The 22,208-nt window shown below is 40.6% G+C and overlaps 1 protein-coding gene across 3 annotated transcripts in view; it reads right to left on the minus strand.

The window, feature by feature from the left end:
• Positions 1 to 155: 155 nt before the first annotated feature.
• SLC27A6 (solute carrier family 27 member 6) overlaps positions 156 to 22,208 on the minus strand; it is a 46,332-nt gene continuing 24,279 nt past the window's right edge. Inside the window, exons 6-12 of one of the 3 annotated variants that reach the window (XM_081880470.1) lie at positions 18,352 to 18,442; positions 15,680 to 15,878; positions 14,220 to 14,317; positions 12,523 to 12,653; positions 9,591 to 10,523; positions 7,411 to 8,499; positions 7,057 to 7,342 (exon numbers count right to left, since the gene is read on the minus strand). In XM_081880470.1, the coding sequence (XP_081736596.1) occupies positions 10,347 to 10,523; positions 12,523 to 12,653; positions 14,220 to 14,317; positions 15,680 to 15,878; positions 18,352 to 18,442 (696 nt within the window). In that variant the 3' untranslated portion in view covers positions 7,057 to 7,342; positions 7,411 to 8,499; positions 9,591 to 10,346. Of the gene's footprint in view, positions 499 to 7,056; positions 8,500 to 9,590; positions 10,524 to 12,522; positions 12,654 to 14,219; positions 14,318 to 15,679; positions 15,879 to 18,351; positions 18,443 to 22,208 lie in introns of those variants that run through there. The other 2 variants (XM_081880471.1, XM_081880469.1) reach the window with 2 other exon arrangements.

Consider the following 22,208-nt stretch of genomic DNA (forward strand, 5'->3'; position numbering starts at 1 on the left):
GGAAAAAACTGGATGTACATTTCAAAAATATAAGATAAAAAACAAATAGAATAAAACCTACATACAGCAACAGTGTTTTGTGTTGTGTGGGCTCCTATGATGTAAGTCATGGGCCCTGCCTGCTAGCCTGCTCCCTAAAATATCACAGGTTTGCTCATTTCTGTATATAAGGGCGCCTACATTCTGCATGTGCAAATGGCTTTAGATACCTAATAGGTCCATAAATTACCATATAGCATATTGTTATGTTCTGAAGTTCTCACCCTGGGCCAGCAGGGGGATACCGTAGATAATTTTCACTCAAGTCCACATATGCAAATAAGGGGTTGAAAGTGACATTCAGTGATTGGATAGTTACAGAAAGTGGTTACAGTTGCATTGTACTGGAGCTCTATATAAGCAGGCTGGCTGAACCCTTTAGTTCAGTTCAGGTCTGGCCTGTGAATAAACAAAAGCTGTTTGAAGAATCCTTGTGTCGTCTGATATGTTCACCCACAACTTAACACATATATTCAACACAAAAAAACAGTGGCAATTTGTTGTTGACAAGGGACAGTTGGATCTACAGGGTGAGTTTTTTAAAAGAGGCCCTGTGGAACATGTGTACTCTGTATCCACGGGGCCTCTTTTAAAGGACTCGCCCTGTATAAAGGGCCCCTTACCTTCAGTAGCTTAGGGCCTCATCAAACCTAAATCCGGCCCTGCCCTTGACCAACTGCATTCTTTCTGTGGCACCCCTGTGGGGCAGTTATGCTACCCCTTGCCTACAGAGCGGGCAGCCTCTCGCCCTTTTCCAAACACCCTCCCTTGGGGAGGGTTCCCTCAGCCTCCTCTCCTTGGGAGTCCTCTAGGCAGCCGCTGCCAGCACCCCTGGGCTCTGAGCTGCCCTTCCTGCCCCAAAGAGAGGTGCTGTCTCGCACTGCCCCACAGGGGCCTGGGAAGCACCCCCTGACCAGCCCCAGAGGCACCATTCGCCTGGGGAGCTTGTAGCCAGGGCTGCTGTAATAAACAGCTGTGAAAGCCTTCGGGAGGCAGAGATGCAAGAGGGCATTAAAGGAGGGAGGGAAGGGAAGAAGGGCAGAGGCCGGACCAAAATTCAAGGCACCCCAGGGGCCACAGCACACTGGTTGAAAACCACTGTCCATATTCTATTATTATTATTATTATTATTATTATTATTATTATTATTATTATTACCCTGCCCATCTGACTGGGTTGCCCCAGCTACTCTGGGTGGCTTCCAACATACATAAAACACAATAAAACATTAAAACTTCCCTATACAGTTCAGATGTCTTCTAAAGGTTGTCTAGTCACTTAGCTCCCTGGCTTGTGGACCACATAATTCCATGCTCTTCAACGTTTCTCCGATGAAAATAGGGATGTCCTAAGGAAAAGCGGGACATTCTGAGGTCAAATCAGAAACTGGGGTGGCTTCTGTAAATTGGACTATCCCTGGAAAATAGGGACACAGAGAGTCAGAAATACATCAATTTTTTTCAGTGGCCAGCTTAATTACTCAGCAAGGCTTATCCTAATGCTGATTGAGTTCATGACTGCAGCCAATAATTTAATGCTGTTATGACAGAAGCTCCTGAAGTGGTCAGCTGTATGAGCTAGTCATTAACCAACTTGAATCAATTCCAGTTCCTTAATTAAAATATGATAGTGTCAATCCTATTTAGCTCATTTGATTTAATCAGTCTTAATTTGCCATGTGTTACTTTTAAAGACTACTGTAGTAATTTAGCATTCAGGATGGCATAGTAATGACCAGCATGTTACAGTTTTATTGTACATCTATTGCAATTCCTAATTGCAAATATAGTGTAATGTATTTTGTTGCTCCCCCCCCCCAACTTTTCTAGCTATGATGCTAAAATTTTGGATTGGATGCAATGTATTGTGTCAGTGCAATACAAGTCTGGAATAACTCAAGAAGGGCTTGGTTAAACATAATATACTGCAGAGGCAGTCTAGGGCTGCGGCAATATGAAGTATAATCCAATCCATGCTAACCAGCCCAGGACGCCCTTTGCACTTGTGCAGTGCTATTTTCACAAGGGATCTTTAACTCAGGATCAACTTACCTGGAGCTAATAACCAATGACTCATACATCACACCAGTTTGGCACCTCCCATGTTCTCTGGGCACAGCTTTCCACAAAACAGAAATAAATGTGGGATACATGATGTTGAACAAGATGAATCCTTTTGTCTGTTCCATCAGGATTCATGTTTTTGATTTTGACAGCAGTTGAACTGGGAGCAAATGAGCCTCTACAATATTTAGGACAGATAGTCAACCAGCCCAGAAAAGGCCAAGAAAGAGCAGTTCTAGAAGTGTTTAATATGGGAATATCTATCTCTTATTGAGCACCCTATTTCCAGGTCAAGGTGGGTGGTAGAAGCGATTGCAGACATTGCCCAGCATTAATTCAATAACATGAGTACCTATTTGACCAAACAGACTTGTTCCTCTGCAAATGCTGACATAGCAGCACACACATGGATATGTATGTTCTTGAGAAAAGGCTTGCTTGCATCATTCATCTCAATTGATCTCTCTCTATTTGCCATTGAATACATGTACTAAATATTTTTTTGCAGGAGAATATTTTTATCCAGCCTTCCTTCCTCTTAGAGTTTAGTTTCTTTTTTAATCAGTCTTTTCTACAAGTCAGTTAAATTGTAGCCATTGAGTTTAAACCAGCTTAGTTTCATGGTGTCTGGTCTGACATCTTAGTGGATAACATACTTAGTGGATAACATACAAGTATATTTTTTGTATAGCAAAGTACATGTACATTATGCCGTGAAGGTACATCTCTCCCCCCTCCCCCGCTTTCATATGTGATGGTGTCCACACAGGACATGTGTTATCCCTTATCTGTCTTGTGAGAAGCAACCCTGACAAAATTTTGTTCCTTTGTCCAAGAAAAACTTATGCAATCTTGCTGAGGTATTCTTTTCACCACTGTGACCTACTCTTCTTCCTTCCATCACTTACTGTCAGCCGAGGTCTGAATTGATATCCTCATTTTGTCTATAGTCTCTGGAGACCTGTCAAGAGCTTCCTCAACAAGCTGAGCTCTGCTCAACAAGATTTTCTTCCACCCAGTTTCTTTAGTGTCCTGAATTTTGAATGATAGATAAAGCAGTGACCTGCTGTCGAGCTTATTTCCCCAACTATTGTATATTCTATGTATTATATCTGTTTCAAGCCTGTAAGTTACCTTACATTTGCCCTGCTAGCTCCACTGAACTTTTTAAACCATGTGAACTTGTCAACTTGTTCTACATACTTTCCACTGAATGGTACTTCTGCACACTTTTCCTCTTTAATTTCAGCCACTGTGTTACCAGCTTTTATTATGAGACCACAGCTGTATTATCCTCTCCATCCAGGTAGGTATATTATTGTGATGGGATGTCAGCATCGCCCTTGAGCCAGTGTCACCAACTGGACTCATGCACTTCAACCCCGACTGGGCTAGGCGAGCTGGGTAGCACTTCCAGAGACCACCAGGTCAAAGTGCTGTGGACTCACAGCTTAGAGTTGTGAGCACCGGATTCACTTCCACAATACAGTCGTCGCACAGCAGAGTATAGCAGAGTCTGGCAGTGTATAAACAACTCAGAGAGCAGCTCTGTAGAATCTCTTCTTTTATTCTATAACTACAACTATAATACAAAACTATATACAGAGCTAAATAGGTCTAAGCATAAATGAATGCTACACTGAGTGTCTGCAGCTGCTCTTAGCAGCAACCTTATCTCTACACACGATCTCTAACACTCAGTCTCTCTCTCTCCCCAACACACTGACTGACTGACTGACTTGGTGCTGGAGCTGAATAAGTAGAAAGCAGAACACTGCTCCTCCTCTCTGGAGAATCAGCAGACTCGTCAGGAGATTCTTGGATATGGGAGGGGTGAAATCTCCTCAGGGAGCACCATTAGGTTCTTAAAATTAACATTGCCTTCTGTGCCCCAAGATGTGGCAGCTGGGCCTTGGTAGATTCTATAAATTTTGTTTAATTGATTACCACATTCATTACTTTGAATTGTATACCACCTTGGGAGTTCAATCTGAACTTGCAGAGCCACTGGCTGGAGGAGATTTGAATTGTGTGGAAGTGTTCATTTGCTAGCAGAGAAAAGTGCTGCTGGGAAGGCAGATCTGTGGCGGATCTCAGCACACCCATGGAAAGCTTAGTGGGTGTAGATCTACCACTGGTGGTTTCTACTAGCAGCAGGCCCTGAAACAAAACATGTTGACATCTGTTGAGTCCAATACCCCTTCATTCTCCCATCTACTGTTGGCAGAATACTTCTGAATACAGTTGTACCTTGGCTTTCGAACAGCTTAGTTCTTGAACGTTTTGGCTCCCGAACTCCGCAAGCCCGGAAGTGACTTTTCCAGTTTACGAACTATTTTTGGAACCCAAATGTCCGACGGGGCTTCCATGGTTTCCGATTGGCTGCAGGAACTTCCTGCAGCCAATCAGAAGCTGTGCTTTGGTTTCCAAAAGTGTTTTAGAAATCGAATGGACTTCCAGAGCAGATTCTGTTCTACAGGTGAAACTCGGAAAATTAGAGTATCGTGGACTCATGAGAATATCGTGGACTCCTGAGGTGTTATGCTTCTACTTCTCAGAGGTCCAATATTGCTCTATTTGCAGTCCTTGTTTTGATGATTTCATTTAATATTCTAATTTTCTGAGATTATTAATTTAGGGTTTTCATAATCTATGCCATGATCATCACAATTATAACAAATAAAGGCTTGATATATCTCGCTTTGCATGTCATGAGTCTATCTCATATATTAGTTTCACCTTTTAAGTTGAATTACTGAAATAATGAACTTTTCCACAATATTCAAATTTTCCGAGTTTCACCTGTACTTCCAAGGTATGACTGTACTACTTTGCTGGGAATCACAAGTGAAAAAAGCGCTATTGTGCTCAGGTCCTGCTTGCAGGCTTCCTATGAGAAGGTGGTTGGCCACTGTGGGAACAGAAGGCTGAACTAAATGGGACTTTGACCTCATTCAGCCCTTCCTTGGTAGGGGGTTCAAAACGAAGTTGGAAAGGCTTTGGATGCAGCTGTAGCTCTGCCATGTCTCTACCCACTTCTGATTGCTGTGAATGTCTTGCCCTCAAATGCAGTTTCAAAATTCATAAACGAATAACTGAAGTTTGTTTATTGGAGGGAGTTTTACCTTGCTCCTCAGCCAGAAAAGGGTCCCAGTTATCTTCCCACAAGGGCCAACAGTGATGCCAAAATCCAGCATCACCTGAGCTCTGTGACTGAAGTGCAAAGTGTCTGAGGACTGCAACATTCACAGGGAAACCCAAAATGCTTGTTTACAAAGCTATTCTACTACCAACCTTACTGTATGCTTGTGAAACATGGACCACTTATAAACGCCATCTCCAACTCCTCGAAAGATTCTATCAACTGTGTCTCCGAAACAATTTACACATCACTTGGGAAGACAGGCAAACTAATGCCAGTGTTGAAGCAGTGATTCTTCAACATCAACTTCGTTGGACTGGTCATGTTGTTTGGATGCCTGATTATCGTCTTCCAAAGCAACTACTCTATTCCGAACTTAAAAACGGAAATTTTTAAAGCATGACGCTGGTGGTCAACAAAAGAGGTTTAAAGACTCTCCATGCAATTCTTTAAAAATGTAGTATAAATACCAACGACTGAGAAACACTGGCCTGCGAGCGCTCCAATTGGAGAACAGCCTTTATCAAGGGAAGATTCACAACCTCTCTATAGTTTCTAATTTGACTGAAGTGGTACAGAAATCAAAATTGTTCCTGAAATAATGTGTTTGGTTAAATCTGGCCTTATCTTTAAATTTTGTGCATCACTTCAGGCAAAAAGCAAAATGTATTATTATTTTTTGAACATGGAGATAGAAAAGGGAAGCACAGTTCTTAATTTGACAGAAGGCTTCTTGCCTCTAGAAATATATTATAATTGGGAGCAGGAGGGTAATTGCTTTAGGGATTTTGTGTAGAAAGCTGAGTTGCTGGCTCATATCAGACTCCTGAGCTTGAATTACTTTTTAATACATATTCCTGCCTAACACATTAGCAAAAAGAAAAACTCTCATGCATGCAATTGGTGTATTTCTGAAACAGCTTGCCTATTTAGTGTTAGACATAAAGATCCACCATGCTGATTGTTTCTGCAATTATTTGGGTTTCGATTCATTCATCTTCAACTACTTTGCATTTCTTATCACTTGAATTGATCTAAAGGAATTTCATCAGTTCATTTTTTGGGAGGGTATTGTAGTATAGTAACAAAGGGAAAGATTAGAATGTGGGAGCCAAGCTTGTATTCAGTTAAGAGTCTTCCCTTTCATATTGCTTAAAACTGAAAAAGTAACAGAGTTAATTCAGGCCCATTGCCATTTTTGTAAAGTATGGAAATCCTAACAAAAACACATTTATATAAATAGATTGGTACTGGAAAAAAATGAAAATGAAGCATTAACAGAGGGGATTGTTACAAATGTGCTTTATATCTGATGATCGTATTGTATTTGTACAATTCTTACTTGTACTAAATGGAAATCAGATTATCTTCTAGCTTTTCCTTATAACCATAATGAAATGAATGGGGAAAATCCATTAAAACTGAACCACTGGAACAGTCTGCAGATGGACAGCAGGATGTAACTGTTTAAATAAAACAGTGTAGGCCTGATCCAGTGCTCACTGGAAGGACAGATCCTGAAGCTGAGGCTCCAATACTTTAGCCACCTCATGAGAAAAGAAGACTCCCTGGAAAAGACCCTGATGTTGGGGAAGATGGAGGGCACAAGGAGAAGGGGACGACAGAGGACGAAATGGTTGGACAGTGTTCTTGAAGCTACCAGCATGAGTTTGACCCAACTGCGGGAGGCAGTGGAAGACAGGAGTGCCTGGCGTGCTCTGATCCATGGGGTCATGAAGAGTCGGACACGACTGAACAGTTAAACAACAATAACAACCATAAGTGCATGATTAAAACTAAAACAAAAATATGTTACATTTTAAAAATTCTGGTCCTTTATTATTTATGAAAGCAGCTTATTAATACATTTTGTATAATAAAAAAAAAATCACAGGAACACAGAAAGCCTCATATCAAGCTGGACCATTTGTCCATCTTCATCCCATACCACCTACTCCGACCAACAGCAGCCTTTCTCAAGCAGAGAGCAGAAACATCATCCTTTTAACCAGAGGTGCCAGGGAATAAACATCAGGCCTCCTGCCTGAAAAACATGTACTCTACAACTGAGCTATGCTCCCACTCCTTTATCTTCTACCTTTATTTTTTTTATTAAAAAACCAAACCTCTACAACTGAGCTATGTTTCCACTCCTTTATGTTCTACCTTTATTGTTTATTAAAAAAACACCAGTTAATGTGTTTGTAAAGTGAGAAAGGAACTTGCTTTTAATAAAGTCAAGAAAAACAGCATTTACAGAATTGGTATTTTAGTTTAAGATCTCAGAGATCCATTGTTCATCACTTACAAGGAGTTAATGGGCACTTCTGACTCAACAGCACTGGGCCAAGGGTATGAGGCATTTATATTGCCTCTCATGCTCTGAAGAGCTTACAATGCAATCAATGTAAAATGGTAGGAAGGGAAATGCAGTATTTTTCTTTTTAAAAGGTGCTGAGGTTTCTGTACGGGTGTCTTCTTACTGTCTGTGATTGCTAGTTCTATGCTGCACTCAGGGATTTTGGCGTAGATCCTAATTTTCATTCTGTGAATGAAGTGAGATGTTCCCAGCAGCCCCTTTCCTCTTAAACCCTCTCTATCCTCTGAATCTCTGCTCCTGAGGACTGGGGGGAAACTGCCAAAACAGAATGGCATATGGCATATGGCTAGCAGCAAGAAAGGGAGGCTGCATGGGCAGAAGAGCCTCTTCACTCACACAGAAATCCTTTGAATCCATGCCCCAGTTCAGGGGTAGGCAACCTAAGGCCCGGGGGTCAGATACGGCCCAAACGCCTTCTCAATCCAGCCCGCGGAAGGTCCGGGAATCAGCGTGTTTTTACATGAGTAGAATGTGTCCTTTTATTTAAAACGCATCTCTGGGTTATTTGTGGGGCCTGCCTGGTGTTTTTACATGAGTAGAATGTGTGCTTTTATGTAAAATGCATCTCTGGGTTATTTGTGGGGCATAGGAATTTGTTCATTTCCCCCCCAAAAATATAGTCCGGCCTACCACATTGTTATGTACTGAAGTTCTCACCCTGGGCCAGCAGGGGGATACTGTAGATAGTTATGCAAATAAGGAATCAAAAGTGACATTCAGTGATTGGGTAGTTTTAGAAAATTGTTACAGTTACATTGTACTGGAGCTCTATATAACCAGGCTGACTGAACCCTTCAGTTCAGTTCTGTCCTGGCCTGGGAATAAACAAGAGCTGTTTGAAGAATCGCTGTGTTGTCTGATATGTTCACCCACAACTTAACACACATAGTCTGAGGGACGGTGGACCGGCCCACGGCTGAAAAAGGTTACTGACCCCTGCCCTAGTTTCTAGGGCAATAGAAATGTAAAGGAACAGAAAGTGGATCAGATAGCTAGTTTCTACAAGAATGGGATTGTGTGCCAGGTGGAGTGTCATAATGCATAGGAGGGAAATTTTTCAATCATTCGTTGTGCGCTGCCATGAATCTGGCACAGAAGAATGGGACTTAAAAATGTATTAAAATAAATAAGCAGTATTGCTTTACAACTAGGAACACCTTCAAGCGAGGGCTGCTTTACAAATGGCAATTCTCTTAGGGGCAAGGGTTTGGGGTTTTTTAATGAACGAACAAAAACACCTGTTGCGTACATCTAAAAAGGTTTTTGTTTTACTACATGTATATTATAGGAAATTCCTAATGTGCAAGATACAGGTACCCAGCATACAAAAGACATCTGCACAACCTTCTCGTATTATTGCAGACAAAGGTATTCTTCCTGTATATTGGCATAGGAACAGAAATCAACGTGTTATCTTTGTTTCATGCTCAAAAACAGAACACTAGCAGCACAATCCTATGTGTGTCTAGTCTGAGGTAAGTACGTACAGGACTGCAATTTAATTTACTCAGTTTTGGAAATAAAAGCATTCAGAAGAGTTCTGTGCAGAGAGGGACTACAAGCTGGTTCTAAGTTTTTAAACAAAGAATACTACTGTAGTTCAGAGGCCATTGAGATTAGAAAACATTAAAATAAGGAGGATGTGAATAATTTCTGTTACAGCAAAATAAATAATGTTGCAGTCCTGCGTGTCGGAAGTAATAGCACAATACTGAATATGTCTACTCGGAAGCATGTCCCACTGTATTCAGTAGTGGCTTGGCCCCAGGTGTACAGAATTGCAGCACAAATTATCACAGAGGTATTATCTTTGCAGAGTTAACAAATCAAAATTGTGGCAGGATTCTCTCTTTTCAACTGTTTATTGTTTTTTAAAAATAAATGTTTATAGACATAACTTGGATATATGGTAAGTTCAGTTCCAGACCACTGCAATAAAGCGAATATTGCAAAAAAAGGGAGTCACGCTATTTTTATTTTTATTTCTCAGTGCATATGAGTGTTATATTTACACTATTAAGCAAAGACTCCCTGGCTGCAGGGGCGGGAGGGGAAAAACCTGGCTCCAGCCCTGGCCAGCTCCATTCTCGGGAAGAGAGGCAGTATAGTAAGAAGGCCTCCTTTCCCTGGCTGGGCTTCTTGCTGTTGCACCGACATCCTCACAATGATACATTTCTGTAAAGCACAATAAAGCACTGTGCAATAAAAAGAGGTATGCCTATATAGTTAGGAGGTGACTATTAGGAACAACGGCCATCTACTGCTAATAGTGACCAGTTTTTGTTCAGCAGAGGGAGATTATACTATAAAATATGAAGCACAAGGCAGCAAAATATAATTTCACTGTAGCTTTGTTATTCTCTCAATGTCATTTGTTTATGTTGATCATAAACAATGTTTTATTAGGAGATATTTATACAAAAACTATAAAATACTGAACCAATGATAGTCTAAGGCTAGCCTTGGAGTAAATCTTACTGAATTCAATAGGACTTACTTCTGAGTAGACATGCCTAGGATTGCACTATAAGAGGTAGATTAGTATGCACTGATGGTCAAAACAGAGAAAGATTAACAAAGCATAATCCCTCCCTAATATTTACTGTAAAATTCAACAGTGTACATCTCTTCACCAGGAGACCATACAGAATATAGCTGACAAACATGTTTAAAGTTTTGTCTTGTCTTGTGCAGTAGCTTGTAAAATCCTTATTAATAAACTCTAAAGTTTCACTTGTCCAGATAAGATTCTATCGTGCAGTTCTTTAGTTAATAAAACGTAAGACTTCTTACAACTGTCCAAAAAATATAGTGGGTCACTGATTTCAGATGGATTAAATCCTTCCTGGACCAACTGAAATTTTTGTTGCTTGAAAGTTCCTGTGACTTCCATTACTTCCTACAGGCAAAAGAGAAGATTTTTAATTTGTTTACTGTAAACAAAACAGGCTCACCAAGAGATGTGTTACATCTTCATCTGAGGGGAGATGAATATCTTCAGAGTCTGAGGCTACCTTTGAATAACTCATGAAACCATGATGCAGCATGATGTGAATGAACCACAATGACCTTGGGTTGCTTATAAGGCCAAGAATCTGGGAGGTTTTGCCTCTGCTTTTAGTTAACCACAATTTGCCATATTCTCCAGACCTTGAATTTTGATTAACACCAACTGTAGTCAGTTTCAACAAACTGGTTCCATAACCCTTGGTTTGAATTTGACATGTTTGAAATTAACAGTTAACGTTAATGACATATATTTTTTTAATGTCCCATGACATTACAAACCAGAAGCAAAACTAACTGCTTCTTTAACTCCTCAGCCACAATGCTGAAGGAGAGAGAGGGAGCATATGATTGCAAGGTTTGTTCTTGCTCATGTACATCACAATAAACCATGGTTTAACATGAAATGCAAAATGCAGGTTCATTAACTTGGTTCACACAAGAAGGAAATCCAAACTATGGCTTACTGAGACCACATGAAAGTCTGAGCTATGAGTTGTAGTCAGTAACAAACCTTGACCACAGCTTGTGATTAATGAGGAAATAAATCCTGGGAGGCTGCACATTTCAACTGTCTCGGTAAGCTATAGTTTGCCTCATGGAGTTCTGAAGCTTGTGTATGGGATCTTTGAAGCAGAATTTATAAAAGTAGCTTTATAATGTACCCATATGCTACAATTTGCTGAACTTTTAAATCTATAAATTTGTTTGGAAACTGTAAAGTTTACATTTGATACAAAGATTGATACAAAAGGTTTTAGCTGCCCACATCAATTTCCTCTGACTCATACAACTGTCACAGAAATCAAAGATGGAAAAGGCAGTGAGGCTCATCTCTATACTGACACATGGCTTATTCAATTTTTAAAAAAAATTCTGCTCTCTCTCTTTTTCCTGTTGTACTGTGTGAGGAAATACACAGAGATGCATTTGCTCAATTCAAAAGCAATTCTTAACAGTCTTCCTATTAGGAGCAGAGCAAAGCTAAAGTCTTGCAGGATTCAGTTCTTAGTATGTATCTTTCAGTCTCACCCAGGAGCAGCCTTTATTACCTCCCAGTACCCCTCCCTACCAGATATTGATGCAGGCAAGGACACCCCCCCCCAGTCCCCCTGGCTCACAATATTCCCATTTACAAAACGTGGTGGCCAACAGATGTAAGCTGAGACTGTATTTATTTTATGGGTAGCCAACACAGTGCATTCCATACGTTGTCGAATGACAACTCACTCCTGCCCATTGGCCATGCTGGCTGGGGTTGGTGGGAGTAGTCCAACAACAACATCCAGAGGATACCATGTTGGCCAGCCTTGACCCAACTCTTGATTCAGAAGTCACCACTACAAACAACTGTTTAACTGACTTCACTTTTCAAAGCAACGTGACAGTCAGTAGCAACCTGGTGCCCCCTCCAATGTTGCTGGAACTACTGACCATTGGCAATGCTGTCTGAGGCTGATGGGTATTTTAGGTCAAAGGATCTGGTGGGCACCAGCTGTGGGGGGGTTGAGTCTGCTATTATGTAATTTCTAATATGCTCTGTTCTAGATGCGGAATCTCTACATTCCAACATTATTTCTTTTGCCAGTCGAAATTTCATTTTGTTATTCCTGATTCATGTTTCTAATCCCACTAATCCCTTTATATTATCTTTCCTGGGGTACACAACTCTTTCCAATTTAGCATAATCTGTAGTTTTCATTAGTGTGCTATCTAATTCCAACTTGTTAATGGAAATGGTAAAGAGGACTAAATGTACAACTGATTAGGTACCTTTCTCTGAAGTCATCACTTAGTGCTCAGTATGTGTGGCTTAGTAGATCACTGAACTGATTTCCTGCTAATGATTAAGAGGCTTGGAGACATGCCTACGGTGCTTCGTATATTATTACCTGGAGTCTTAAAAAGAGCGGACAGGCATAGCTGGGCAGATACATCACCACATGTTGATAAAGTTGTTCCAGATCTAAAGACTTATTAGGCTTTAAGATGACAGAGGCCATTCCTGCTTTTCCTTCATAACCTGCAGGGGATTATTCATGTTATATCCATTAAAATTCAAAAATGCCCAGCTATCAAATGATATAGTCAGTACTTCTGATATTACACCATAGTATTGCTTTTGGATAAATGAAGAAAACACCATAATAATTCATGGTTGTGGTTGCACATCACCACCCTGTTTGTCTGAGCTTCTTTCCATAACTGTTTAAGCCAGAAAGCTGTATGGGTCACTTAAATCTGTGCTTGCTACAGTGAAGCGTATCTGGTTCAGATTCCAAGCTAGCAATACAAGGACAGACTTGTGTTAATAGAGTATACAGTCTGTTGTTTCTTTTTCCATAAGGGCCCTTCTAAATGCCTATTCTAGTTTTCAGTATTGGGAGTGAAAAAATGCATTTTACATTAAATGGGTGCTCCTGAGCTTGAGGGGAAAAAAGGGGGGGGGGAATGAACAAGAATTGTTTTAGTAATACTGCAGGGAGATGGTATTCTTGCTGGTGCATGGAATCTGTTTCCGAACATTTTAAATAGCTATGTGAGTGCTCCTATAGGAATAGTAAAGTTGGGAGCATTCAGGCTTCAGCAGTTGACACAGTGACTTCTACCCATGGGAAACAACTGGGGTTTCTCTATGGTATTTTCGATAGCTTATGGCAATGAGGCAGCAGAGATGGCATTAAAGCGAAGGAGCATAAGACTGATTGTGACTTCATAGGTTAGAGCTATGTGAATGTCAGACCTGTAGCAAAGGCAGCAGTTAAGAAACTGTACTTCTCTTTCATTCTGTTAGATGCTTAGCATAAAAACAATGCTAATTTCAAATGCAACTCCCCCCCCTGCAAAACTGTCATAATGAGCCCAAATACATTTATTGTAAGCTTTGTTCACTGTAAGTTTTCTAAGCAAATATTTCCTCTGCTGATTAACAGAATTAAAAATCTGCAAATTAAGTTATTTACATTTTAGCTAGCCCTCTGTGTTGTTTAGTTTTCGTTTAGTTTTACGCATGTGACGTTCAATGCATGTGTGAACATTTTCTTCCATCCTCCATTCCAAAATAAGGCCATATCACAAACTACTTAAGGCTAAAATGCTATATGCACATTTAATGTGGCTCACTTCTGAGTAAACATGCACATAGGATTACATTGATAAAAACTGGTTTCGCGGCATAGGAAATTTTCTCTTTTGAAAATAAGAACAAAGCCTCAGTATGGGAGGCAACTTAGGGGGCAATACAAACCTCGTTGGAGCATAGTCACCAGCACATCATATACAGATCTATTACTGATGCTGGCCAGGGTGGAAGGTGCGATGGCAGGAAAAATGCTGTTTTGCTGTGCTAGTTCCTAGGCTGATGCACTGACAATACCTTTACCAGGCCTGTTGCTGCTACATGATGACAGCAGGGATGCAGCTGCAAATGCCCCATTTCCATTTAGAGGAGTTCCACTTTGGGGTGTTCCTTACTGGTGGGTCAGCCTCACTGTCAAAGCTTCCTTCCTAACGAATATCCCTTCGATATTAGCAGATGCCGTTTGCATCGACACTATTTACAAAGTAAAATGCGGAATATTTTCCTTACCTTGTACAGAAACCCCATACACGTTGGCTTCCTGTATGAAATCCAACATACCGATGACATCAGAAATTTCGGTAGTGGCAACGTTTTCCCCTTTCCATCTAAAATGAAATGTGTGCAGATAAATATGCATGGTACCTCATGATAGATGCAATTCTGCTTTTTTAATTTTAACCATGCAGAAAAATACCAAGCTTGCATTTCTTTTATGGACTGTTCTCTGCAAAACAGGAATATTGCACTTCATTTGGGATTTTGACAGTATCTGCTCATTACTGATAAAACTACGATTTATTATCACTTCCAGGCATGATGAGCTTTCAGGCATATGCACTCTCCTTTTTCCTTCACGGTCATGTGAAGATTGGCTAACTGGAAATAGATGGGGGAGGGGGAATCGAGAGCTGAGCATTCATGTTCAAACCCTAAACTGTGGTTAATAACCGGATTATTGAAATAAACTTTGCTTAATTTTTTTTTAAAGTTGGCTTGTTTCAGTAAACCGTAGTTTAAAGGTAAAGGGACCCCTGACCATTATGTCCAGTCGTGGCTGACTCTGGGGTTGCAGCACTCATCTCACTTTATTGGCCGAGGGAGCCAGCATACAGCTTCCGGGTCCTGTGGCCAGCCGCTTCTGGCAAACCAGAGCAGCGCACGGAAATGCCATTTACCTTCCCACCGGAGCGGTACCTATTTATCTACTTGCACTTTGATGTGCTTTCGAACTGCTAGGTTGGCAGGATCTGGGACTGAGCAATGGGACCTCACCCCGTCACAGGGATTTGAACCGTCGACCTTCTGATCGGCAAGTCCTAGGCTCTGTGGTTCAACCCACAGTGCCACCCGCATCCCAAACCATAGTTTACTGGACCACAATTGATCTGCTCCAGACATAATGCTTAACTGCAGTTAGCTAAAAAGCTTACAATCTCTTATCTGCTGCTCCAGAGAAGGAGAGAGAATGAGTGTGTGGGATGAAGGCTTCCCCAGGCTTTTGTGAATGTAACAAAAAAACACAGTTGTAGCCAATGTCAACCCTACTCAAAGTAAACCCATTGAAATCAAAGGACAAGTTATTTTTTAATTGTTCTACACTGAGTAGGACAAATACCACCGTTTATCATTACCAATACACCTTTTGACCTCAATATCTTGAGGAATTAAACTTACAAAGTTTAGCTGTGAATTTAAGTGTTAGAAAAATCAACCTGTAAACTTCAATGCAAAGCATATTATTAGAGCATACAGGTGGTGTAGTAGGCAATGTATTCCCTGTTTCTTAGGATTAGCTATTTCCAAGGATTTTTATTTTTAGGTAAAATATTCCCCCCACTCGGTGAAAATGTTTGTAGTCAGATGTAGGGTGCACTGGGCATAGAACAAAAGTAAGTGTAAGCAGCACTATCTGTTCACACCCATACCCACACATATTCAGATGGTTTAAGTTTTAATAGTAGCTGTACCTGAATGTATCTCCTGTCCTGTCCCAAAAATAAAGGAAGTTATCTTGATCTTGAAATATCAGGTCCCCTGTATTGAAATAAAAATCTTCCTTCTTAAACACGCCACATAGTAATTTCTTTTCTGTGTCTCTCTTATTTCCAGCATAGCCAAAGAATGGATTCTTTGAGTGTACTTTGGATATTAAGAGGCCAGGCTCACCTGCGTGTAAAATTGTGGAGGAGAAGACAGATGAAAGTTAGCTCAGCACAATCTGTAATTATTTACCAAGCTGTCTAAAGCTATCAAAAGGACAGAATGCCTCTTGAGTATCATAGCAAAAAGTGTTTGCATGTATGTGAGTTTCTCTTGCATTGCCTCTCTTGTCAATCCAAAGTGATCACAAAATGTTGACCAAGAAGCATGCTGATTCACTCTAAAAGATCCTAAGAAAAACATAAAGGCAGCTTTATTCTAAATTATTATACTATGGCCATGATAAATCAAAAGCCGACTGTAATCAACATACAAACTCAAGACTTCTCAGGAAGGAAAATATGATGCCACCCATGTACAGAATCCAACTGGACTAGGAGTTAAATCTCACTTTAACAGTGGTGATGGGATAACATTCTCCACCAGACCAGAGTGCCGCAGACTAACTTAGGGAGCAGAGAGAATGCTAATTTGGAGGTCTCTGGGAGAATGGTTCTGTCACCTGGCATTTAACAACTGAAGCAGGTGCCTCATTCTGCCTACTGGTAGGGCAGGCCATGCCAGAACTCTTACATCCAGATGTACTGCAATTTGATAACTATGTCTCTGATACATTTGGGCCAAAAAAATGGGGGGGGGGGAATATCTGGAGAGAAATAGAACTTCTGGGCCATTTAGAAAAACTGAAGGCTCTTTCCACATACAGGAGTTTGAACCTCGACATTTCAACACCCAAATTTCAGGGCCTGTGCATTATGCATGCTACCTTGGTCTTCACATAACTGAGTATGCCCTTACAGTGGTTATTTTTTTTGGGGGGGGGGAGGAAATAGGACAGAGTGGATATTATAGACATGGATTTCCCAAGATCAGGTTGCATATATTAAGCAAAATCAACATACAAAAGGGAAATTCCAATCTAGGGAAAAAAAAAAACCAGTGTAGTTTTTCTAGCAAAAATGTCAAGTGGAAGCGTTATAAGATTGCCTTCCCGTGGTCTCATTATTTTCCTTAAATATGGATTAAAGAAGAAATAACAAAGAATCCCAAATAAACTGAAACAATATGAGCTATAAGCTTGTTAGAATTAAATAATTGTAAATATGTAAATAATTGTAAATATGTAAATAATGTACAAATAAAAAGAAAACTGTTTTACAATCTGGCCACCAGATGACAGCAGTGGCTTGGCGTTATTTGATCCTTAGCTATGCATTTTAAAATTCTGGAGACTTTTCTAGCAAGTACAATAGCAACCTCTCTAAGTATGAATAATGAGTAAGGCTTTATATCAGAGCAACTGTTAAGAATTTGCATCGCTGACAGCATGGAAACTGTGACAGGCTTGGCGAAGTACTCAACGCTAGGGTCTCATAAGCACATTCAGTTGTGATGCCATCTTCGCTGGAAGTAAACTCATGTAACACAGTGGTTGTAATATAACTGAGTTACACATGGACTCCACTAATGCTTTTCTAGTTTATTAAGTTCAACAAGCAATGTGACCACAACGTTTTACCAGAACTCCACAGTGTTTTTCTGATATTTCAAATCTGTCAATTTCTGTCTCCTTGTGCTATGGAGCAGGACTTACCGTATTTTTCCGTCTATAAGATGCCCCCATGTATAAGACCTCCACCTATTTTTGGGGACACAATTTTAAGAAGATGAGGGGAGATGGCCCAAAGTTGGCCCTCCATGCAGCTGTGGGCAGAAAACACTCCCTAGACTGTTTCCCGCGCACAGCGGCATCAGGTGGAAGTTGTGATCCCGTCAACTGGCTAGTTGGCGAGTGCGCCACTTCTCCCCCCCCCCCATGCCACTATCCATGTATAGGACAACCTCAGTTTTTTGACATGAGTTTTGAGTCAAAAAACCTCGTCTAATACACGGAAAAATAGGGTACAGAGGTGCCTCGGGTTACAGATGCTTCAGGTTACACACGCTTCAGGTTACAGACTTCACTAACCCAGAAATAGTTAGCGGGTTAAGAACTTTGCTTCAGGATGAGAACAGAAATTGTTCTCTGGCGGCGCAGCAGCAGCAGGAGGCCCCATTAGCTAAAGTAGTGCTACAGGTTAAAAACAGTTTCAGGTTAAAAACGGACCTCCGGAACAAATTAAGTACTTAACCCAAGGTACCACTGTATATAATTGTGTTGTAATGTCTATGTGCATCTCTGTGTACAAACAAGCCCTACACCTTTAGCAAAATCTGCCTTATAATATTTAGGTTTTTTTCAGCAATCCTTAAAAATTCAAGCTAAGATTCTCAGCATCCTGAATGATACAGCTTGGTCCAGGGATTCACAGTACAACAATGGCCAAGGTGGTTTCTCTCGATACGACTAAGGAACAGTGACTATGCCTGTTAAGAAACTGCAGTCCTATTAAAGTATGTGTTCTTGTTTTCATTTCAATTAGGCATCCAATACCTCTGGAGTATCTATTGCCATCAAAATTCAGGATAAAATCCTTACCTTTCTTAACTCTTTCACACCATCCGTGTTTGTTTCTGATTGGCTCTCCTTTTTGCAAATCATACTTGATTAAGTCAAAAGGGAAAAAGAGCTTAAAGTAGAAAGAAAAAATGGGCTCAGTAATGTTTAGACAGTGACATCTTGTGGCAACATTCAATAATGTACATTAAATGAGTTGTGTGCTCTACTTAATGATTGTACTTACCTAAAAGTAAGCTTTTATGAAGATGCAACAAATACATTTTAATTGTAATATTCATATTGTAAACTACTCATAGTATTTTTGTTATTGTCTGTATATTTGTAAATAAATAAACATGGGGAATATGTAAAACCTTGGGCACCAATGCTGTAAAATGAAGTAATTTCATATACCACTTTCAAAAGTTCTAATGTGCTTACCAAGTTATACAAAATGCATTTCAAAACGTTCTCAAATGTCAGATTGTGAAATTCAAAAAATGTTAGAGGTAAATCAGGGGTGGGAAACCTGTGAGCCTTCAAACATTGCTGAACTACAAACCCTATCATTAGACCATAGCTGTCAACTTTTCCCTTTTCTTGTGAGGAATCCTATTCGGAATAAGGGAATTTCCCTTAAAAAAAGGGAAACGTTGACAGCTATGCAATTAGACATGCTGGTTCAGTCTGATAAAGAGTTCAAGAACATCTGGAGGGCCGCAGATTAGTCACCCCTGGAGTAAAGGAATAGATAAAATTGTGGCAGTCAAAATATAGATCCACTAGCTATAGAAAGCTGCATTCTCATGTTACATTTGCATGTGTTTCTAGACAACAAAGTGAAGAGGCTCTTCAGAATATTACAAACGGTTATAAATAGTCAATGAGTCAAAGTATTCCTTCAATGACCACCTGTTGACTTGCTTCCCTCCTAGCTCAACAGGAAGGCCACTTTCAACCTACACAATTACATACACTATATACACTATGAGAAGGGAGTCACCTTACAGTATCAGTGACATACAATAAGATACATATGAGTAAGTTTCAGATATAACATGCACCTTTGGATCCATGTTAATTTGCAGAATATATCGAAAAATGTCCTGATTCACAACTCATGCTAGATTAAAACAAAACTAAATAAAAAAATGTTCTTCCATTTGCAGAAGAGGATGTGTATTTTTTCCCTCACAAATGGAATCCTAAGAACTGTTACAGAACTTCCCTCTCATAAAGGTAAGGGTAAAGGGACCCCTGACCACTAAGTCCAGTCATGACCGACTCTGGGGTTGCGGCGCTCATCTCGCTTTATTGGCCGAGGGAGCCGGCGTACAGCTTCCGGGTCATGTGGACAGCATGTGGCGAACCAGAGCAGCGCGCAGAAACGCCGTTTACCTTCCCACCGGAGCGGTACCTATTTATCTACTTGTACTTTGATGTGCTTTCGAACTGCTAGGTTGGCAGGAGCAGGGACCGAGCAATGGGAGCTCACCCCGTCGTGGGGATTCGAACTGCCGACCTTCTGATCAGCAAGTTCTAGGCTCTGTGGTTTAACCCACAGCGCAGCATGTAAAATCTTCTGCAAGCTCTTGTGCTGGTATTGCTAAATAGCACTAGCATTTATTTTCCTTCCACTCATTCTTTGAATCCAATCCATTCAGTATGACTATTTGAAGCAAACCATGTTTGTGAACTGGTGTATAACAGCATAAAACATGCCAAGAACTATGTTACCTCCATCTTTAGAAATGAAATTCTAAACACACTTTCTAGGGAGCAAGCCCCATGAAACAAAATGTGACTTACTTTTGAGTAAGCATGCACAGGATTTCACTCTAAATCTATTAGGATTGTAATAAGATATTACATCTCAACCATCTGTGATACATACTACAATATTTAAAAAAAGTTGCAATGGCTGCATTGGCATGTTAAGGCAAGCTATGGTTAATGGTTTCTGTAAATGTGCAGAAGAAACCTTGGCTTTGAGATGGCCTGCCATAACATGTAGATACAGCCAGTGCATTCTCCCACCTAACACATCTGCTCTTCTTCTGGGTTCCTGTTGCTATTCCACTCCCTTTCCTTAAAAATAAAATAAAAATCAATTGACATCTCATGATAACTAATTCACTTGTTGTGAGCATGTGCCTTATCTGCAAAGTCATAAAAAGGAATCTCATCATTTGACAAACGGAAAAAAGATTCTGTTTTGAAAGTTCAGGGTACCCATTGTCTTCCAGAACTTCAAGCGCTTTCCAGAGTCAGAAAGCCCTTACATCTTGGAGGTTGAATTACTCTTTTTCCTTCCTGCTTTTCATTCCAGTAAAATAATTTTGTCTGTTTGTTTTAATCTCTATTACTATTAATTTTAATTATTTGTAAATGCTTTAATTGCTTTTATTGATAATTTTAATATTTCCTGTAAACTGAGTTATAGGTATTACTACCATCAAGAGTTACATAGGTAGAGGTAAAGGGACCCCTGACTGTTAGGTCCAGTCACGGACGACTCTGGGGTTGTGGCGCTCATCTCGCTTTATTGGCCAAGAGAGCCGGCATTTATCCGCAGACAGCTTCCAGGTCATGTGGCCAGCATGACAAAGCTGCTTCTGGCAAACCAGAGCAGCACACGGAAATGCCATTTACCTTTCCGCCGGAGCGGTACCTATTTATCTACTTGCACTTTGACGTGCTTTCGAACTCCTAGGTTGGCAGAAGCAGGGACCAAGCAACAGGAGCTCACCCCGTCACAGGGATTCAAACCACTGACCTTCTGATCGGCAAGCCCTATGTTCTGTGGTTTAGACCACAGCGCCACCTCAAGAGTTACATAAATTATGTTAAATAAAATGATCTTGTCATGAATCTTTTTTCTTTTTCACAATGAAAATCCAGTTAGGAATCAAGCTTCAGGAACATGTTTCAGATAACACAAAACTGTAGGATCACAGACATAAAACATGCTTTTCCAGATGTAAAAGCATAAACGTTTCCTAATTGTTTTGCTGTTACTAAGTGGAAAAGTACCCCCAGACAACACTGAAAACTTTTGGCTACCCACTTCCATTTAATAGTTGGTGTCCAGAAAGTTGCAGCTTGTACTTGTTATCCAACACCATCAAAAGAGGTTCTTCTGTGGTTGCGTGTGTGTGGAGGATCAAATGGAGAACAGCTTGGATAACACTTTAACAACTGTAACTCATCATGGCCTTCAGATGCTAGCACCACATTTTTTAAAAAACTGAAGCTGAAGTCAATTCCTCCACAGCTAGACTCTCTTTCACCAGTGTCATAACAGGGAAGAAGAGGATTGTTATCAAGGAAATTATATCTTCCAACCAAAAGCACACAGCAGCTTGAGTAAGAGCTGTTCGACAGTGGAATTTGCTGCCAAGGAGTGTGGTGGAGTCTCCTTCTTTGGAGGTCTTTAAGCAGAGGCTTGACAACCATATGTCAGGAGTGCTCTGATGGTGTTTCCTGCTTGGCAGGGGGTTGGACTCGATGGCCCTTGTGGTCTCTTCCAACTCTATGATTCTATGATTCTATGAGTGCTGAACACATGTAGTTCTCCTGAAGCGGATACACCATCTGGGAAAAGACACCTGGATTCTCTCGTTGGATTTTCCCATTAACAAGGCATTGAAGAATGACCCACTTGATATCTTTGAATACAGCAGTGGGAGTTACTGGACTGGTTGGCATGTAGTGCTAAGGTAAACCATGGCTTAGAGTAGGGGTGGGAAATCTCTGCCCAGAGAGTCAAGATCAGACCGCCAGGGGTCCAATTTAGCCCACAAGGCCATTTCCCCTAAAACATGCCTTCTTGCCCATTAGCTGACATCACTGGTGATATCAGTTGATTGGCAGGAGGACAGGGTTAAATTCTGCAT

The sequence above is a fragment of the Podarcis erhardii genome, assembly GCF_964252035.2.
Source record: "Podarcis erhardii genome assembly, chromosome: 11".
Taxonomy (NCBI): domain Eukaryota; kingdom Metazoa; phylum Chordata; class Lepidosauria; order Squamata; family Lacertidae; genus Podarcis; species Podarcis erhardii.